At 48.0% G+C, this 18526-nt stretch overlaps 1 protein-coding gene across 1 annotated transcript in view; it reads right to left on the bottom strand.

Moving 5' to 3' along the window:
• Positions 1-809: 809 nt before the first annotated feature.
• REPS2 (RALBP1 associated Eps domain containing 2) overlaps positions 810-18526 on the bottom strand; it is a 107600-nt gene continuing 89883 nt past the window's right edge. The window contains exons 26-29 of the mRNA XM_038757119.1: positions 12125-12208; positions 8936-9084; positions 3335-3440; positions 810-1256 (exon numbers count right to left, since the gene is read on the bottom strand). Of these exons, the coding sequence (XP_038613047.1) occupies positions 1188-1256; positions 3335-3440; positions 8936-9084; positions 12125-12208 (408 nt within the window). The 3' untranslated portion in view covers positions 810-1187. The remainder of the gene's footprint in view (positions 1257-3334; positions 3441-8935; positions 9085-12124; positions 12209-18526) is intronic.

The raw sequence follows: 18526 nt of genomic DNA, 5'->3' as shown, positions 1-18526 counted from the left end.
CTGGGTGCACGGATGGGCACCCAAGCTGTGCAACGAACCACGGTCCACAATTTCTACAGGCGCAATCTAAATGAAATACAATTAGTAGAAGAAAAAGAACTGACGGCTTATTTTATAGGCACGGCTCGCTCCTATTAACCACATCTAACTTCTTCCTGTTTTGGGTACGACACAGCGAGATGAAGGAAAAAAAGAAAAGAAAAATGTTTCATCAATTCAACTAGTCTAAACAGGCTCTCATTTTTGTTTTGCTGGTTTCCAAACTTAAGCTTTCACAGAGTCTTTGCGGCTTAATATAAAGCGAAAATAATTATTAGTTCTAAGCGAACCATCATTCAGTGGCACCATCAAGACAATTATCTGGCATGTGGGAGCAGTGGAGAGAACCCTACTCTAAATTACCTTCCACTCTTCCGTTTGCTCCCCATAAAAATTATGCCTCAAGATAACCCTATTAAAAGAAAAAAAATCCAGGAGCCCCACATATTTGAGTGGCAGACACAAATATAAAGGGAGCATCTTGAATTAATGGGGAGATGTGGTATACATCAGGCACCTCCTAAATAAATAGTGCAATCGATTTATCGATGGGCTTCAAGGATTTTTTTATGGTATTTGTTAATCAATCAATCGTATTTATTGAGCGCTTACTGTGTGCAGAGCACTGTACTAAGCGCTTATGTGCTTACTACGCGCCAAGCACTGTACTAAGCATTGGGGTAGATTCGAGCTCATCAGATTGGACACAGTCCCTGTCCCACACGGGGCTCACAGTCTGAATCCCCATTTTACAGTTGAAGGAACTGAGGCATAGAGAAGTGAAGTAACTTGCCCAAGGACATACACAGAGGACAAATGGCTGAGCCGGGATTAACTTGATTGATTTAGGATTTAGGACTGATTTAGGGTGATGAGCGAGTGAGCAGGAGGTCTTTCTGGCCCAGAGCAGAGCTGGGAGTGGCTTGATGACCGGAGACTCCCGTCTCGCCTAAAGCTGCAGGTCGAAAAATCTGCTCGAGTCCTCCCCGGCAAGATCGGGGTGAAAATTTTTAAAAAAGGAGAGATATTACATTCCGCCGCTCGCTTCCTCCGACACGGTGAGCCGGTGATGCCAGGATTAACGTGCTGGCGCGGAGTGGACAGTGTGACGACACAAGGACTCAGGTGATCTCAGCGAACCCCACGGGTCACAAGACGGTGACGGGGCGGAGCTGGTCCAACTGCGATTCCAGGGCCGTCCGTTCTTGGTGCGCCTCCTGCGTCAGATGGGAGAGAGGGAAAAGAGGGAACGAAGCAGGGAAGACATTGTTTCCATGAGCTCCCATCACCTCACCTTAAGTCACCTCAAGGCAATGGGTTGGACGGGCCACGTTTCTGTTGACTTAAAGGCAGACTAGCGAGGTCTTGATCAGATTAAACAGGGACGGAGAGCGGGGCAAGGACAGAGAGGCAGACGGAGGAGATAAAGAAGAAACCAAGACATTCCAAGACGACTGACAACGGGAGGGGAAGAGGGCCACTTGATGTCCCTTTTGAAGGCAGTCCCTCTTGCCGATTAAAGGCACCATTCCACCCTTCCCCATGTCTCTGCATCAAAGAACCTTGGAATTGTGGATAAAAAGATCATGGGACTGAGCTTGTTCTAATTCCAGGCCTGATGAGTGACCGAGAGCAAATCAGTTAACTAGTCTGGGCACTGACTTCACCGTTGGTAAAATGGGATGGGATACATGCCCTCCTTTTTACACAATGGTGACCCCCTTGTGGGAAAGGGACGGTGTCCATTCTGCTTATCTTCTTTCCAGCGCTTAGAACGGTTCTCGGCACATAGTGAGTGCTTAAATACCATCACTATTATTTGTTCCCTAGCACTTAGCACAGTGCTTAGCCCACACATATTTTTGACTTATTGGGAGCACAATGATGGGAAAAATCATGTAAAATTCCCAGAATGTCCATTATTTTCTTACATTACAAAATCAGGCAGGTCCATTTAAAAACTTCCCTTTTTTTTTTAACGATACTTTGTAAGTGCTTACGGTGTGCCAAGCACGGTACAAAGTGCTGAGCAGACACACAATAATCAGGTTGGACACAATCCCTGTCCCTCACAGGGCTCACGGTTTAAATGTGCGAGGGACGGGGTAGGCTTTGATCCTCATTTTACAGGTGAGGTAACTGAGGGGCAGAGAACTGAAGTGACAGAACGGGATGAGAACCCAGGTCCTCTTGATTCCCAAGCCTGTGCTCTGTTCACTAGGTCACGTTGCTCTTCAGTCCGAAATGGTCGAACGTTTTCAAACAGCGCCCAGATATCTTCTCAAATTACCAGGAGTTGACCACTTTCCTGTCTTGACACGGTTGGCCTGTCGGTTCTGCTGTTTGCAATCCATTATTCCCCATTCCGTTACCTATCTAGCCCAGCCTAAGCAGTGCAATTCCACAACCTAGGGGCTGATGTGATTCATCAGTCGTGTCTGTACCTCTCCTCAGTGTGTAGCAGTCAGCCAGTCAATCGTATTTATTGAGTGCTTACTGTGCACACAGCACTGTACTAAGCACTTTGGAGAGGACAACATAACAATAAACACACACATTCCCTGTCCGCAATGCCTTAACAGTCAGGGCAAGCACTCAGTAAGTATCATTACTAACTGTGGAGGTGTGAAACCACCCATTCCTAACTCCCAAAGCTCGGCAGAGGGACAGGGGGCAAAGTCATTGGGCCCCTAAATTCCACTAACATTCACACCACAGTGCGAGGGTCACCACCCTAAAGAATTCCCCACGCCACAACAGACAGCCTTGAAACTTCAAGAGGACTTACTCTCTATTCACTGGGTTTGAGATGTCAATTCTCTGGACATTTACCGCTAAGTGACTCAACTTCCCATACAGTTCCATTAAAAAAGCAGTGGTATTTGTTAAGCACTTACTATGTGCCAAGCACTGTTCTCAGCACTGGGACAGATACAAGTTAATCAGGTTGGACACAATCCACGTCCCACAGGGGGGCTGACGGTCTTAATCCCTACTTTACGATGAGGGAACGGAGGCCCAGAGAAGTGAAGTGACTTGCCCAGGGTCATACGGCAGACACGTAGTTGAGTCAGGAGTAGAACCCAGGCCCTTCTGAATCCCAGGCCTGGGCTCTAGTCACTAGGCCACCTTCGCTCCTGAACCCAGAGGAGCTCCACTGACCACCTCTGACAGAGGCCGAGAACAAAGCTTCTGGTCTTAGCCCTGAGAGAACAACTAGATCCTTCGCCAGCTGAGCATTATACTAACCGCTTGAGTCGACCCTTGTAATGCCAATTTTCAATGCATTCCTTACCTTTAGTTGCTGCTGGAGTTCGCTGTTCAACCTGACCAGCACAGCATTGGCTTCTTTGTTTTGGCGAATAGCCGTCTGAATCGCCTTCTTCTGTTTGGATGACTGTCTGCCAGAAAGGTAAACACAAAAAACCCTTCAATCCAAACTTCGGAGTGAACGGTCCGCACGCATCGTGCGCCGCCCCGCCTGGCTTTAAATCCCGAGCGTATCTTAAAAAATAAATAAATAATAGGAACCAAAAAGCCCTGCAGATTTATAAAGGGAAAATCTAATATACTGAAAGAAGCGAATGGAACAGATGGGCTATTCAGAAAAGAAAAAGAGTTCTCATTTCATATCCTGAAGAATAGCCACAATTTGGGCCTTTTCAAATATTTGGTCTTTGATGTATTGCAAGACATTCCAATAAGTGCTTCTCCTTGTCAAATCACATTACCTGGAATGCCCCTTAGAATATGCAATAGAATCCACTGACCCAATGATACCCCATGGGCGAGACTGAAGGAGAACAGAAGGTTCTGTTCAAAGCAAGGTTGCTTGCAGTACCTAACCTGCATTACTTTCTCTTCATTCTTTGGGAGGGATAATTGCCTGAAAACTTTGTGTGTGTGTCATTTGAGAGTTCCTGGGCAGCACTCTAATGTACAGCCGGAGAGTTTCAATCTTTTGTTGAGCCACAGGCCAGCTTTCGCCCAAGCAGCCGCGACGCTGCTTCCTTTGACCCCGTTGCTCCCCTGAATGAGAAAGACTGACCTCTCCTCCGAAGGGGACGCTTAGTTTGGTTTTCCTCTCCAGCTGACCAGCCCAAACGGCAGTCCTCAGGGGGTTTCTGGGCTTTATAGCCTGTTCTGGTTGAAAGGACCACTGCTGATTCAAAGCCCATTTCTCTAAAGACCCTCCAGGGAACTCTGAGGGTCTGTAAAGGATATGCAGAATGCTACCAACATGCATTGTGCTGAGTGCCTTCATTGCCAGTCAGGGGGATAAAGGACCCGCTGGCTGGATTGCAATTTAAGCGACAGATGAGGTGAATCCCAAGGAAAGGGATTCAGGATCCATCTGAGAGATGCCTCAATGCCGCTTAGACTGGCTGACATCGAGACTCATGTCCAATGGGGCTTCGACCACTAGCGTACGGTGGCTCCCCCTCGTCCCCCTCTCCATCTCCCCCATCTTTCCTCCTTCCCTTCCCCACAACACCTGTGTATATGTATATATGTTTGTACATATTTATTACTCTATTTATTTATCTTACTTGTACATATCCATTCTATTTATTTTATTTTGTTAGTACGTTTGGTTTTGTTCTCTGTCTCCCCCTTCTAGACCGTGAGCCCGCTGTTGGGTAGGGACTGTCTCTATGTGTTGCTGACTTGTACTTCCCAAGTGCTTAGTACAGTGCTCTGCACACAGTAAGCACTCAATAAATACAATTGATTGATTAATTGATTGATTGATAGTAAGATAGATGTAGATTCCTGGAAGTGAGGGGTGGGGCCAGTTCCCTTGGTCATGTGGGCTGCAGGGACTCTGGGAAGACTCGGTCTGCCCCAGGATGAGCCAAATGTTCAAGTCCTCTCCAGCAGGCCAAGGATGGTAGGATAGGAGGGCAGCATCAGTTCTGCCAGAGCAGAGAACTCAGCCCTTTGGTTTGGGCTCCCAATTGATCTGGACAGTCTGCCTGAAGTCTCCAGCCTAGAACAGTCTCGGACCTGGCCCCTCCAGAATGACCAGACTTGAACCGACCACTCCTCTCTTCCCCTCTGATTATCCGCCTCCAAGTTCCCATTTCTTGGGCTGTGCTGGAACCGCAGTGGCTTCCTGGAGTTGGGCAGAGGAGAGGAGGAGGAAGAAGAGAAGCGAGAGGAGGATGAAGAGGAAGAAGAAAGAGGGAAGAGGGAGAAGAAAGAGGGAGAAGAGGAAGAAGGAAGGGGGAGATGGAAGGGAAAAGGAGCAAGAAGAGGTGAAGTACAACAGAAAAAACTCTATCTTGCTGGATTCAGTTTCACAGAGGGTGCATATACCAGACGAACCGCTCTACAGGGCTGCCAACAAAAATCCCAAATGGGTCTGAGAGCCGCTTTATTAAAGAGTTCTCCCCAGCCACTGACCCCACAACCAGGCAACTGATCGACATTTCTTGAGGCCTGATCCTGAGCTCTTCCTTCCCGTGCAAGTTATTGGGTTTGTTTTCCAAAAGGTACGCGATCAATCAATCATGTCTATTGAGCTCTGATGCAATCACTGCTTTCTGAGATGCTTGCTTTGGTGGAATATTCCTCCGCCACTGCTGGAACTTGCAGCTGGAAATGACAAGTAACAAGCCTGCCCTGGGGTCTCCCCCAGAAGCCAGGCGGACACGACCCCAAAAGCTGTGACAACTTCCAGGGCCCCTTAAGGTACTGGTGGTTCCTGGGCAGTGTAGACTAGCTCCTACCATCACCCCCCCAGGATCTCTAAGGTTTTGGTGAAGAAGCGGGGGGGGGATGTTGATTCTCTTAAATATTCATAAGACTTGTAATTCCCACAGAAGATGTCATCCTAGGCATGTGCAAACTGGCCCGTAATAATTATCATTATGGTGCACCAAAATTATTATGACGGTATTTATTAAGTGGTTACTATGAGCTGTGCTAACCGCTGCGGTAAACAGAGGATAATGAGCTCAGACTCAGTTCCAGTTCCACAAAAGGCTCACCATCTCAGAGTCAGGGAGAGACAGGCTTATTTTCCCCATTTTACAGATGAGGAAACGGAGGCCAGGGGAGGATAAGCGACATGCCCTGGGTCCCACAGCAGTCTAAGTGGCTGGATCAGAATCGGCTCTCGACTCCCCAACTCTTTCTGCTAAGCCGACTCCCTGGCTCTCGACTCTTTCTGCTAAGCCCTGTGGCCTCATGATGCTTCACGTGGGGTTCAGGGACCCCCTCCCTGCCACAAGGAGTCTAACGGGGTACTACGAACTGAGGCCAAGAACCAAAACACCACTGATCCAGTTCCACCCTGAGGGCACACGGAGAGGACTCACTTTATCCAACGGTTCAAGTGACCCTGATTCGCTCCAGAAACCACCCTGCTCTCCACACACTGGGTCAAGGAAGGGAGGGAAAGTGTCAGTTTGTTCAATTTTACACTCCCAAGCTCTTAGTTCAATGCTCTGCACACAGTAGGCGCTCAATAAATATGACAATGAATGAATGAATGGTGATATCGGTTCTCAATTCCCGCATGCAAGTTCTTGTCCCTGATGCCTCAGGAATAGACTGTCCATCATTCGTGACTGGGATTCCATCCATCCACCCAAACCACAAATCCCTGCTTACCCCACCAGAATCTACAGATTGCGGAGATTTATTTTTCTTGAACTAAGGGGATCTGACTGGTCCAAATTCACATGTGTGCGCCCGCGCAGAGTCAAGGACTTAGCGGATCTCAGAGACAGTCAAGATTAGACTGGTTTGGGGCAGTCCTGGCAGGTCAGAGCAAAGGAAAAAGGAGATGCCACTCAGAAGAGCCTCGCTAAACTAGTTGAAGAGTCAACCGCTTTGGTGACATCAATCCCAGGAAGGAACCAGGATACACAGCTTTGATCGGGCAGGCGGATTACAGACAAAAGTCTCTCCCTGAACCCGCCAGATTTCCACTCCCACTGCCTCCAGTTTGGAGGTACTCTTCCTATCGGTTATAAACCTGCATCAAAGCGCAGCAGGGGCTCAAGCCGAAGAGTGGTGAAAAAGCAGGAGGGACGTTTGAACAGGCCTGGCCCCTGACAGGATTTCCACTCAAAGGCTCTGGGGACATGAAAGGAAATGGTGTTCAAAGCCCCAGAGGAGTTGGGGAATTCTGACACCCCCTTACCACAACCTTACCACTTGAGGATGGATCATTTAGAAGCAGGATCTCGTGAAGAGTGGGACAGAAGAGGACCAGAACTGAACTGTGGTGGGAAGGACCTTTCCTTTTCTTTTTTTTTTTTTGTGGTGCTTGTTAAGTGCTCACTGGGTATACTGGCACTGTGCAAAGCGCTGGGGTAGATACCAACTAACCAGGTTGAACAGGGAACTGAGGCACAGAGAAGTGAAGTGACTTGCCCGAAGTCACACAGCAGACACGTGCCAGAGCTGGGATTGGAACCCAGGTCCTCAGACTCCCAAGCCCCAGCTTTATCCACCAGGCTGAACTGCTTCTTTTTGGCTACCACTTCCTAACTTCCAAGTTCTCACAACTGATAAGCCGCCTCTGGTATTTATCTATTTCCTTATATCCACCCTCATCACTTGGGAAGGTACAAACATTTGGCTAAATGTTAGTATCGTGCTTATTAAGTGCTTATTAGGTGTCAAGCACTGTTCGAAATTCTGGAGAACATATAAGTTAATCAGGTCAGACACAGTCCTCTCACTCAGGTTTCACAGTCTATGCTGGAGGAAGAACAGGCACTGAACTTATTCAATGGCTGTTCGTTCAATTATTCTAATTATTTATAAATATTTTTATGTTCTCCTTCTCCATTAGCATGTAAGTTTCTTGTTTTTCTCAAGTGTTTAGTACAGTGCATCATGCCCGTGTACACGTGGACGCCGCCGCTACTCCTGGTCTGCCCCCAGAATGCCGCACTTATTCTTTTTTTAATGGAATTTGTTAAGTGCTTACTTTGTGTCAATTACTGCTCTAAGCCTTGGAGAAGAAACAAGTTAATCAGGTCGGACATAGTCCCTGTCCCACATGGGGTTCACAGTCTAAGAAGGAGAGAAAATAGGTAGTGAATCCCATTTTACAGTTGAGGAAACAGAGGCACAGCGAAGTTAAGTGCCTGGCCCACAGTCACACAGCAAGCAAGTGATGGAGACAGAATTAGAACCCAGGCCACTCTGCTTCCTGTGAAGCAGCTTACTCCAAGAGGCCCAGATGAACTAACAGAATCCAAAGAGCCCCCAGGAGAGGCTAGGTGAGATATAATAATAATAATAATAATAATAATAATAATAATAATAATAATAATGGCATTTAAGCGCTTACTATGCGCAAAGCACTGTTCTAAGCGCTGGGGGGATACAAGGTGATCAGGTTGTCCCACGTGGGGCTCACAGTCTTAATCCCCATTTTACAGATGAGGTAACTAAGGCTCAGAGAAGTTAAGTGACTTGCCCAAGGTCACACAGCAGACATGTGGCGGAGCCAGGATTTGAACCCATGACCTTTGACTCCAAAGCCCGTGCTCTTTCCACTGAGCCACGCTGCTTGGATACTGTGCTAGTGTTCAACTTGATTACTTTATATCTACCCCAGTGCTTGGCACATAGTGAGTGCTTAGCAAACACCACAAAAATTACTATTACTATCGGGTTAGCGAACATTGTAAATGATACGTGCAAACCGCGACCGTCACCTTTAGCTTACAGAGTCTCCTCACAACTGGACGGTGCATCCTTCCATAGAGATAGGGAAGAAGAGAGGCCAAAGAAGCGTCTATGGGGGGGAACTGAAGGGAAAGCACAGATTTTTAAACCTCCTTTCTCACAGTTGGTCCACCCGTGTGCACCTTTAGGAGGGGAGAAAGGCACTTTCTAGACGCTCCTTTGGCTTATCATTGGCATTTACTTTAGGGCGGTCGGATGTGGCTTCGCCGGTGGGGCTGAAGGGCCGGTGCTTCCCGTGGTGGGAGAATGCTCCGCTTTGTCCACCGCCTGGTGCTCGGGCCGGAATTTCCGCCGGATGGGCTTCGATGGGGGCGGAGCATGCGGCGTGTCCTGTGGGGATACAGTGATAAAAAAAAAAAATCAATCAGTCATTCAAGCTATCAATGGGATTTATTGGGAGCTCGCTCTGTGCAGAGTACCACAAAGTTAGTAGACACAATTACTGCCTTCCAAGAGCTTACAGTCTCTAGCAGGGAGAAGCAGCGTGGCTTAGTAGATACAGTACGGGGAAAGGAGTCAGAAAGTCATGGGTTCTAATCCCGGCTCCACCACGTGTCTGCTGGGCAAACCGCTTCACTTCTCTGGGCCTCAGTTACCTCATCTGCAAAACGGGGATTAAGAGTGTGAGCGCTAGTGGGAGAGGGACTGTGTCTAACCTAACTACCTTGATAATAATAATAATAATAATGATGGCATTTATTATGCGCTTACTATGTGCAAAGCACTGGTCTAAGCGCTGGGGAGGTTACAAGGTGATCAGGTTGTCCCACAGGGGGCTCGCAGTCTTAATCCCCATTTTACAGATGAGGTAACTGAGGCCCAGAGAAGTTAAGTGACTTGTCCAAAGTCACACAGCTGACACTTGCTGGAGCCAGGATTTGAACCCATGACCTCTGACTCCAAAGTCTGTGCTCTTTCCACTGAGCCACGCTACCGTGTAACCGCCCCAGAGCTTAGAAGAGTGCTTGGCACATAAAAAGAACTTATCAAGTAGCATAATCATTATTTATTCATTCAATCGTATTTATTGAGCACTTACTGTGTGCAGAGCACTGTACTAAGCGCTTGGGAAGTCCAAGTTGGCAACATCTAGAGACGGTCCCTACCCAACAGCGGGCTCACAGTCTAGAAGGGGGAGACAGGCAACAAAACAAAACATATTAACAAAATAAAATAAATAGAATAAATATGTACGAGTAAAATAAATACAGTAATAAATATGTACAAACATATATACATTAGCAGGGGAGGCAAGACACTACAGTAAATTACATGCAGAAGGAAGTAATAGGGTATAAAGAGAAGTGCTATAACGGAGTGTGAAGATCCCCAAGCACATAGAAACTTAAAAAGCAGCAGTATGGTTTGATAGTCACAAGACTTGGGTTCTAATCCTGGCTCTGCCACTTGCCTGCTGTGTGACCCTTGGGTAAGTCACTTAACGTCTGTGGGCCTCAATTTCCTCATGTGTAAATGAGGGTTCAAAACTTGTTCTCCCTTCAGCTTAGACTGTGAGCCCCATGTGAGACCGGAACTGTGTCCAATCTGATTAACTTGTACCGGTGCTCACTACTTCGCTTGGCACAGAGGAAGCACATAAATACCATAATAGTGATTATTATTATAAATAAATGCACTCTCCAAGAGCTTCAAAGGTTAGTCCCGCTACTATTACTGCTGGGTGCTTTGTGACAGAACAGTCCAGCCCAAACAACGTACGGCAAGGCTTGGGGCCCCGTCCATTTTCAGCAGGTCCTGCCTCGTGGGCTGACTTGGGTCTAAAAATGACACCATGGGGGGCACCTTCTTTCCCCGACAATGGAACACGAAGCAGGGGGCATGGGCTTTGGGGTACAAATTTTACACCCGCTTCAACCCAAGGAAGCCGGCAGATTTGTCAGGAGCTGAAGATTCTGGTGTCTCGTGAGCAGCCGCCAAACTCTAAATGAATCAATGGTATTTATTCTGTGCTTACTATATGCAGAGCACTAAAATTGAACACACTGGGTTGGTCTGGACTCCAATTCAGCTGTGATCACGGGGAAGGACATTTTTCCAGTTTCCCTGCTTTAAGCTTGTTGCGGGTAGGGAACGTGTCCACGAAATCTGCTACACTGCACTCACCCGACTGCTTAGTACAGTGCTCTGCACACAGTAAATGCAGCAGGTCGACCCCGCTCATTTCCGAACGGAGGATCGACCTATTTCACCTCCCCCATCCTCTCAACCCCTACCCGGCGCCAAATCCAGAGCTGCAACGCTTTCAGGGAGAGAGGTCGACTGCCCCGTGATGCTTCCCAGCTGCCCGTTTTGAGTGGAGGGGAAAGAGAGTGAGCCACGATGCTCCAGGCCTCTGGCAGACACTGTATGACTTTGGGGGCTGAATGAAGGAAGAGGCACCCCAGTGTTTTACCCTGACACTCACCAGGAGCTCCCAAAGTATCACTGATCAGGATAAGCATCGATACGGTCGGGGCAGAAGAATGCTTTCATTACACGGGGTTCTTTCTGAACCCCTCACGGCAACCTAAGTAGCAGCAGTTGCAGCAGCCATGGAATTGACAGAGCACTTGAGGAGGGCAATTCATTCTACTTGCTCCTGGGAAGTAAAACAGGTGTACCACACATGTTCCCTGCCCAGAGTTTAAGATAGCCCCGTGTTGCCTATGTCCTGTATCCCTTAAACACTTGATATTCACTCCACCTTCAGCCCCAAACCACTTATGCACATATTATCCTCACACTGCCATTTCCCCTAACTGTAATCTATTTCAACGTCTATCTCCTCTAAGACTGCAAACACTTGTGTTGCGGGGTCGTGCCTACCAACTCCACTGTATCGCCCAAAACTCTTTTTTGTCTAGAGCTTTGCACACAGTAAGCGCTCAAGAAATACCACCAATTGACAAACACCATGGCCACATTTCCGGGTAAAACAATCTCCTCCAAAAATCCTCCTCCTCCAGTTTATTTTTTATTTTTTTAAGTGCTCTGGGCTGACGAATTGTCAGCATTTCAAAGCCCCAACCTTGGTTCACTACACACCCTTGACCTTGGGAAATAAAACGATGTCTTTTAGCAATATAATACCCAACATCAGTTTCAGCGATTGAAAATGAAAGCTGCTATCTATCGTCGTGTTCTTATCCTGCTTCCTGCTTTATAATGTTTCATCCCCTATCAGCACTTTCTTTTCTCTCTGTCATTAATTTGTAAGCCTCTGGAGGAGGGGGAACACCTACCTTGTTTTAGCTGTTGCCTCCCAAGTGCTCAGGTTGGTTTCTGGTGCTTGGTAGATGCTCGGTAAATACAAGGGATTGACTGACTCCAGAGAGACTTCCAGCAGTAACGCTAAGCCTGATTGACTCACCTTTTTTATTGGGCTACTTTCTTCCGTCTGGGATGGGGTTCTGCTCAACTGAGGTTGAAGCTCCATCTTTAAAACTGGTTCAGCCTGAAATCACCACAGATCGGTTATTTTTTGCAGCTTCAAAAAGGGTGAGCATTCACGACTGTACTCAGAATATTAATACTAGGACAACTGTACCTTGAGTGATTTGCTTGCATTTTGTAAACTCTATGTAAATCATCATTTAAAGTAAATCAGAAGCAGTGTGGCCTAATGGAAAGAGCACAGGCCCAGGAGTCACAGGACCTGGGTTCTAAGCCTGACTCGGCCAACCGCTTACTGAATGACCTCAGGCAAGTCATTTAACTTAGTACAGTGCTCTGCACACAGTAAGTGCTCAATAAATACGATTGATTGATTTAACTTCTCTGTGACTCAGTTTCCTCAGATGCAAAAAGAGGATTAAATATCTGTTCTCCCTTCTATTTAGACTGCAAATCCCACGCAAGGGGACTGTGTCCAACCTCATTAGCCTGTATCTACCCCAGTGCTTAGAACAGTGTAAGTACTTTAATACCATTTTTTAATGGCATTTATTAAGCGCTTAGTATGTGCAAAGCACTGTTCTAAGTGCTGGATAATAATAATAATAATGGCATTTATTAAGCACTTATTATTTGCAAAGCTCTGTTCTAAGCGCTGGGGAGGTTACAAGGTGATCAGGTTGTCCCACGGGGGGCTCACAGTCTTAATCCCCATTTTACAAATAACTGAGGCCCAGAGAAGTTAAGTGACTTGCCCAAAGTCACACAGCTGACAAATGGCGGAGCCAGGATTTGAACCCATGACTTCTGACAAGGAGAGTCTAGGGGCTCTTGGTAGAACTGTCTCTCAGGTGGTGGAGGATGGAGTCGTGGGGACTGCAATTCTGAAGAAGGGCGGAACTGTTATTCATTCACTCAATCGTATTTATTGAGCGCTTACTGTGTGCAGAGCTGGACGTTCTTTTACCATTAAAAAAATCCTCCAGACCAGCAAATTTTCTTTGAAAACCTTGACACTGCTTCATCTAAACTGCTACACCCACATACCAAGATACTCATTCCTAACTTCAGGAAGACTTTTCCACTATCGCACTTTAATTCCTTTAAATTACATGACGCACGGAAGAGAAAACCCTGAGTCTCCGCAAGGATTACAAAAGGTCATAGAAATCATACATGTTGGCTGGAAAAGATTGTTGAGAGCTGCCGTTGAGCTCGGGGCGACCCTAAGATGTCACACTCCAATTTAGTGAAGAAGTAGAGAGAGGTGTGATATTTGGAAACCTCTTATTTTGGTGACGACATGCCAGAGGTCTCTCCACCTTTTCTCCAACCCCATCATCCAGACCTTCCTCACCCTGCCTCCCCTCACCCCTGGCCCTCAGTCCCTCTGTGGCCCCTTCCCACGGGCCCGGGGATAAAGGGTCCTGAGGGGCTCCCGCATGATGCTTGACATCACTACATTACACTGTGTAAGAGGACACTGGAAGCAGTGTGGCCAAGTGGGCAGAAAAGGGCCCGGGACCTGGGTTCTAATCCCGGCTCCACCACTTGTCTGCTGTGTGACCTTGGGCAAGTCACTTCACTTCTCTGGGCTTCCGTTTTCTCATCTGTAAAATGGGGCCCTATGACCCTTATGTGGGACGGGGATTGAGTCCAACACCTTACCTCCTTCCCTTCCCCACAGCACCTGTATATATGTATATATGTTTGTACATATTTATTACTCTATTTATTTTACTTGTACATATCTATCCTATTTATTTTATTTTGTTAATGTGTTTGGTTTTGTTCTCTGTCTCCCCCTTCCAGACTGTGAGCCCACTGTTGAGTAGGGACTGTCTCTATATGTTGCCAACTTGTACTTCCCAAGCGCTTAGTACAGTGCTCTGCACACAGTAAGCGCTCAATAAATACGATTGATTGATTAGTACAGTGCTCTGCACACAGTAAGCGCTCAATAAATACGACAATGAATGAATGAATCTACTCCAGTGCTCAGAGCAGTGCCTGGCACATAGGAAGTGCTTAACAAATACCATAATTAGTATCACTGTCTCCTGACTCCCCTGATTCGTGCTCGGTGAGGAGCCCTTCCCATCCCTGCGAAGGTCCCCCGCGCCACTCGGGTCAGAGGTGCTGTTGTCGCTCAATTGACAACCGCTCATCTCCTGTCAACGAGCCCTTCAGCGGCTGCTTTCTTGGGTCACCGCAGATGTTGCTTCACCTAGATCGGCCCTCTCACAACCACGGCTTTTTAGAACAGGGGAAGGGAAGGGCTGATGAAGGGATGATCCTCCCTGCCTGCTTCTCCCACTCTGACTTACTGCGATCCTATGCTTCTATTTGAAAAATCAAACAGAGCCTAGATAAGACGGCAAGAGATGGCAGGGGTTGGAGGAGAGCAGAGACAGAGAGAGAAAAATCACTCCAGGCTAAAAATGAGGCCCAGATTTGGAGCAATAATGATGATAATAATAATAATAGTAGTGGTATTTGTTAAGTGCATAGTGTGTGCCAAGCGCTGTAGTAAGCGCTGGCACAGACCCAAGATAATAAGGTCTGACATAGTCCCTGTATCATGTGCGGCTCCCAGACTAAGAGGGACGGAGAAGTAGTATTCAGGCCTCATTTTACAGATAAGGAAACCGAGGCACAGAGAAATGATATGCCCAAGGTGACAGAGCCCACAAGTGGCAGTGCCAGAATGAGAACCCAGGTTATCTGACTCAGTTTGTTTGTTTTATAATATTCACGTGCTTATATACCAGGTACCTTATTAAGTGCTTGGGGTAGCTACAAGGTTAGACACAGTTCATGGCCCACTTCGGGCTCCCACTCTTATTCCCCATTTTACAGATGAGGTAATTGGCAGAGACTTGCCCAAGATCACACAACAGACACAGCATTCGAACCCAGGTCCTCTGTCCCAGGCCCATACTCTTTCCACTAGGCCGACCTGTTTTCCAGCATCTCCCTTTTCTCCCAGGATGGACAAGCTATTGAGGAGGAGGGGGGAGAGAAGCCTCTCAGAATGACATCTGATAAATGGAGAAAGACACCGAGGGCTGAAAGGTTAAATGCTTCCAAAGGAGGAGAAGTTACACGTGGTTTCTTCTTGACAGCTGGACAGGAAAGGGTGGAAAAACAGAGCCAACCTGGCCAGGATTTCCCCCCCTCTGAGAGGGTGTTGTGTCTGCTGCAATGTGAAGCTGAATATGTGTGGGAGAGCAAAATATTTGGATTACTATTAATATTTCAATGCCGCAATCCCACCCCTCCAGCCTGCACCACAATGGGCTTGCCAGAGTGAAGAAGGCCAGGGAAGTGTAATTTGAGCTCCGAGGATTTTATAAGAAAATGAATATTAAAAGGAACCCTCTGCCAAGAGCCATCTCCCTTTCCAAACCCACAAAAGAAAGTCTGGATCAATCAGAGGTCTGCTGGTTGACAGGTGTGGAGAGCTGCCATCTTACACACAGTCTGATAGTTGAAGTGAAACAATCGATGGCATTTATCGCCTGCTTACTTTGTGCCAGGCACTGTAATAATAATAATAATACTATTTGCTAAGGGCTATGTGCCAGGTACTGTAATAATAATAATAATACTATTTGCTAAGGGCTTACTATGTGCCAGGCACTGTAATAATAATAATAATGATGGTATTTGTTAAGTGCTTAGTATGTGCCAAGCACTGTTCTAAGTGCTGGGGTAGATACAAGGTAATCAGGTTGTCCCACATGGGGCTAACAGTTTTAATCCCCATTTTACAGATGAGGTAACTGAGGCCCAGAGAAGTGAAATGATGATGATGGCATTTGTTAAGCGCTTCCTATGTGCAAAGCACTGTTCTAGGTGAAATCACTTGCCCAAAATCACACAGCAGACAGGTGGCAGAGCCAGGATTAGAACCCACAACCTCTCACAAGCCCGGGCTCTTTCCACTAAGCCACGCTGCTCCTCTCTAACTAAGCGCTGGGTGGATACAAGCAAATCGGGTTGGACGCAGTCCCTGCCCCACATGGGGCGTTCGGCATTTTCCAGATGAGGTAACCGAGGCCCAGTGAACTGACTTGCCCAAGGTCACACAGCAGACAAGTGGCAGAACCAGGATTAGAACCCATGACCTTCTGAATCCCAAGGCCATGCTCTGTCCACTATGCCAGGCTGCTTCCCGCGTAGAGCACTGTACTGCAGAGCACTTAAGAGACGATAGAACAACAGAGTTGATAGACATGATCCCAGCCCACTGTGATCTTATAGCCTAGGGTGAGAGCGGGGAGGGAGAATAACAATCTACAACTTTAACTGGGCACTATATGGGGCACAGGGAGGGCTTACGAAGAAAACCAAAGACCCTGCCCTCTGGGAGCTTTCAGTCTACGCTAGGACACGCCCAAGAAATACAAACAGAAGCACTGCCGACGGACACAAATAGGAGAGGTGTATTGAGCTTACGGTCTAGAGGGGCTATGGGAAGCAGCCCCAGATGCTTTGGGTTCACACAGGGTGTGCTCGTCTAGCGGTCGCAAAAGTGTGGGTTTCCACAGAAGTGTCCGCGTTTGAGAGGAAAGGCTGAATCTTGGTGATTAAGACAGTAAGCCCCATGTGAGAAATCAATCAATCAATCGTATTTACTGAGCGCTTACTGTGTGCAAAGCACTGTACTAAGTGCTTGGGAAGTACAAGTTGGCAACATACAGAGACGGTCCCCAGCTTGTATCTACCCCAGCGCTTAGAATAGTGCTTGACACCTACTAAGCGCTTAATATAATAACAATAATAATGGTATTTATTAAGCGCTTACTAGGTGCAAAGCACTGTTCTAGCACTGGGGAGGTTACAAGGCAATCAGGTTGCTCCACGGGGGGCTCAAAGTCTTAACCCCCATTTTACAGATGAGGTAACCGAGGAGCAGAGAAGTTAAGTGACTCGCCCAAATACCATCATTTCCTCATACACAAAACAGGGATAAAATGTCCTTTTTTCCCCTCGGTCTCACATGGAGTCCCATGAGTCTGATCTGTCTTGTATCTCTCCCGGAGTCAGTGCTTAATGAACACCGTCATTACGTTGATTCCATTCTCCCGGGCATCATCGGCAGACGCGTCGGATGAGGGAATGGAGCCTAAACAATCCACCTGGAGCCAGCAGACTACAATTACCCAATGACCAAGTGAGTCCTTGGATGTTCAGGGGCGGCGCACACTAAATCAAGGCCATCCTCTTAATGCAACGTCCTTCAAGTGCCATCTAGTGGCACTGACTCCAGTCCCTTCCCGCGGGCTCAGGCCGGGCCCTCTCTTCCGACGGCACCGGTGGGTGGTCAGCCCCATTCCCGGGAATGGGATTCTGGAGGATCGCGGGGTTCGGAGACCAGGGGAGGCAGCCGCAAACCCGTAGTCCACGGGGTGCGGGTCACGGCGGTCAAGAGACCGGGAGACAGTCTTCCCCTCCCTGCACTCGGACGCTTCCCTCACCTCCGGGCGAGACGGCGGTGGGGAGGCCGTGGGATTTTTCCTCGGAATTCACCGGGGGCCGCCGTCGGCTTTCTCCCGATTTCGCCGGAGACGAGCGGTGACGGAGGGCCACCCACGGAGAGGCCCCCGTGGCTGCCAGTTGGCAACGGGAGCGCTCTTCCAAAGCCCGGGTGTTCCGGGGACGAGGTGTCGGCCGCACGGCCCAACGCCCGGCCTGGGGCGGGCGGGCGTTCAGGCCGCTCGGCCCAAATGGCAGGGAGAGAGGTCTCCCCCTCGACCCTCAGGGTTCAGAGAGGGGTTTTCGGGGGGTGGGGGAGAAGGAAGGGTGGGCCCGCGGCCAGCCGGGCAGGCCGCCTGCCTGAGAACGGAACATTTTCTTTCACATTCTTCCCATTCCCCTCGAGGCTTTGGAACGGATTGAAGGCGTTCCAGGAGGACCTGGGTGGCCGGGGGTGGGATGAAAAGACAACCGGGGCCAGTGGGTTTCTGACTGTAGTTTCCGTATTCCCGCCTTGGAAGGCACCGTGGAATATTCCAGAACAGGGGAAGAGGGAAGAAATGGGGAAAGGAAGTTCCCAAAAGAGAAAGGGCTTGCTACAAAGCTCAGGAGCTCCCTGAAAGAAAGGGTCGCCTCTGAGGTTATTGAAAAATAGCTCACTGGTCACGTAGGCTCCTCCTCTAGACTGTAGTAGGGGCCCTTTTTAATATGGTATTTGTTAAGCACTTACCAAGTAATAATAATGACAGCATTTGTTAAGTGCTTACTATGTGCAGAGCACTGTTCTAAGCGCTGGGGGGATACAAGGTGATCAATTTGTCCCACGTGGGGCTCACAGTCTTAATCCCCATTTTACAGATGAGGGAACTGAGGCTCAGAGTAGTTAAGTGACTTGCCC

Source organism: Tachyglossus aculeatus, chromosome 15 (assembly GCF_015852505.1).
Source record: "Tachyglossus aculeatus isolate mTacAcu1 chromosome 15, mTacAcu1.pri, whole genome shotgun sequence".
Classification (NCBI taxonomy): domain Eukaryota; kingdom Metazoa; phylum Chordata; class Mammalia; order Monotremata; family Tachyglossidae; genus Tachyglossus; species Tachyglossus aculeatus.
Note: the sequence above shows the minus strand (reverse complement) of the source record. Positions and strands in the feature narration are given on the sequence as shown.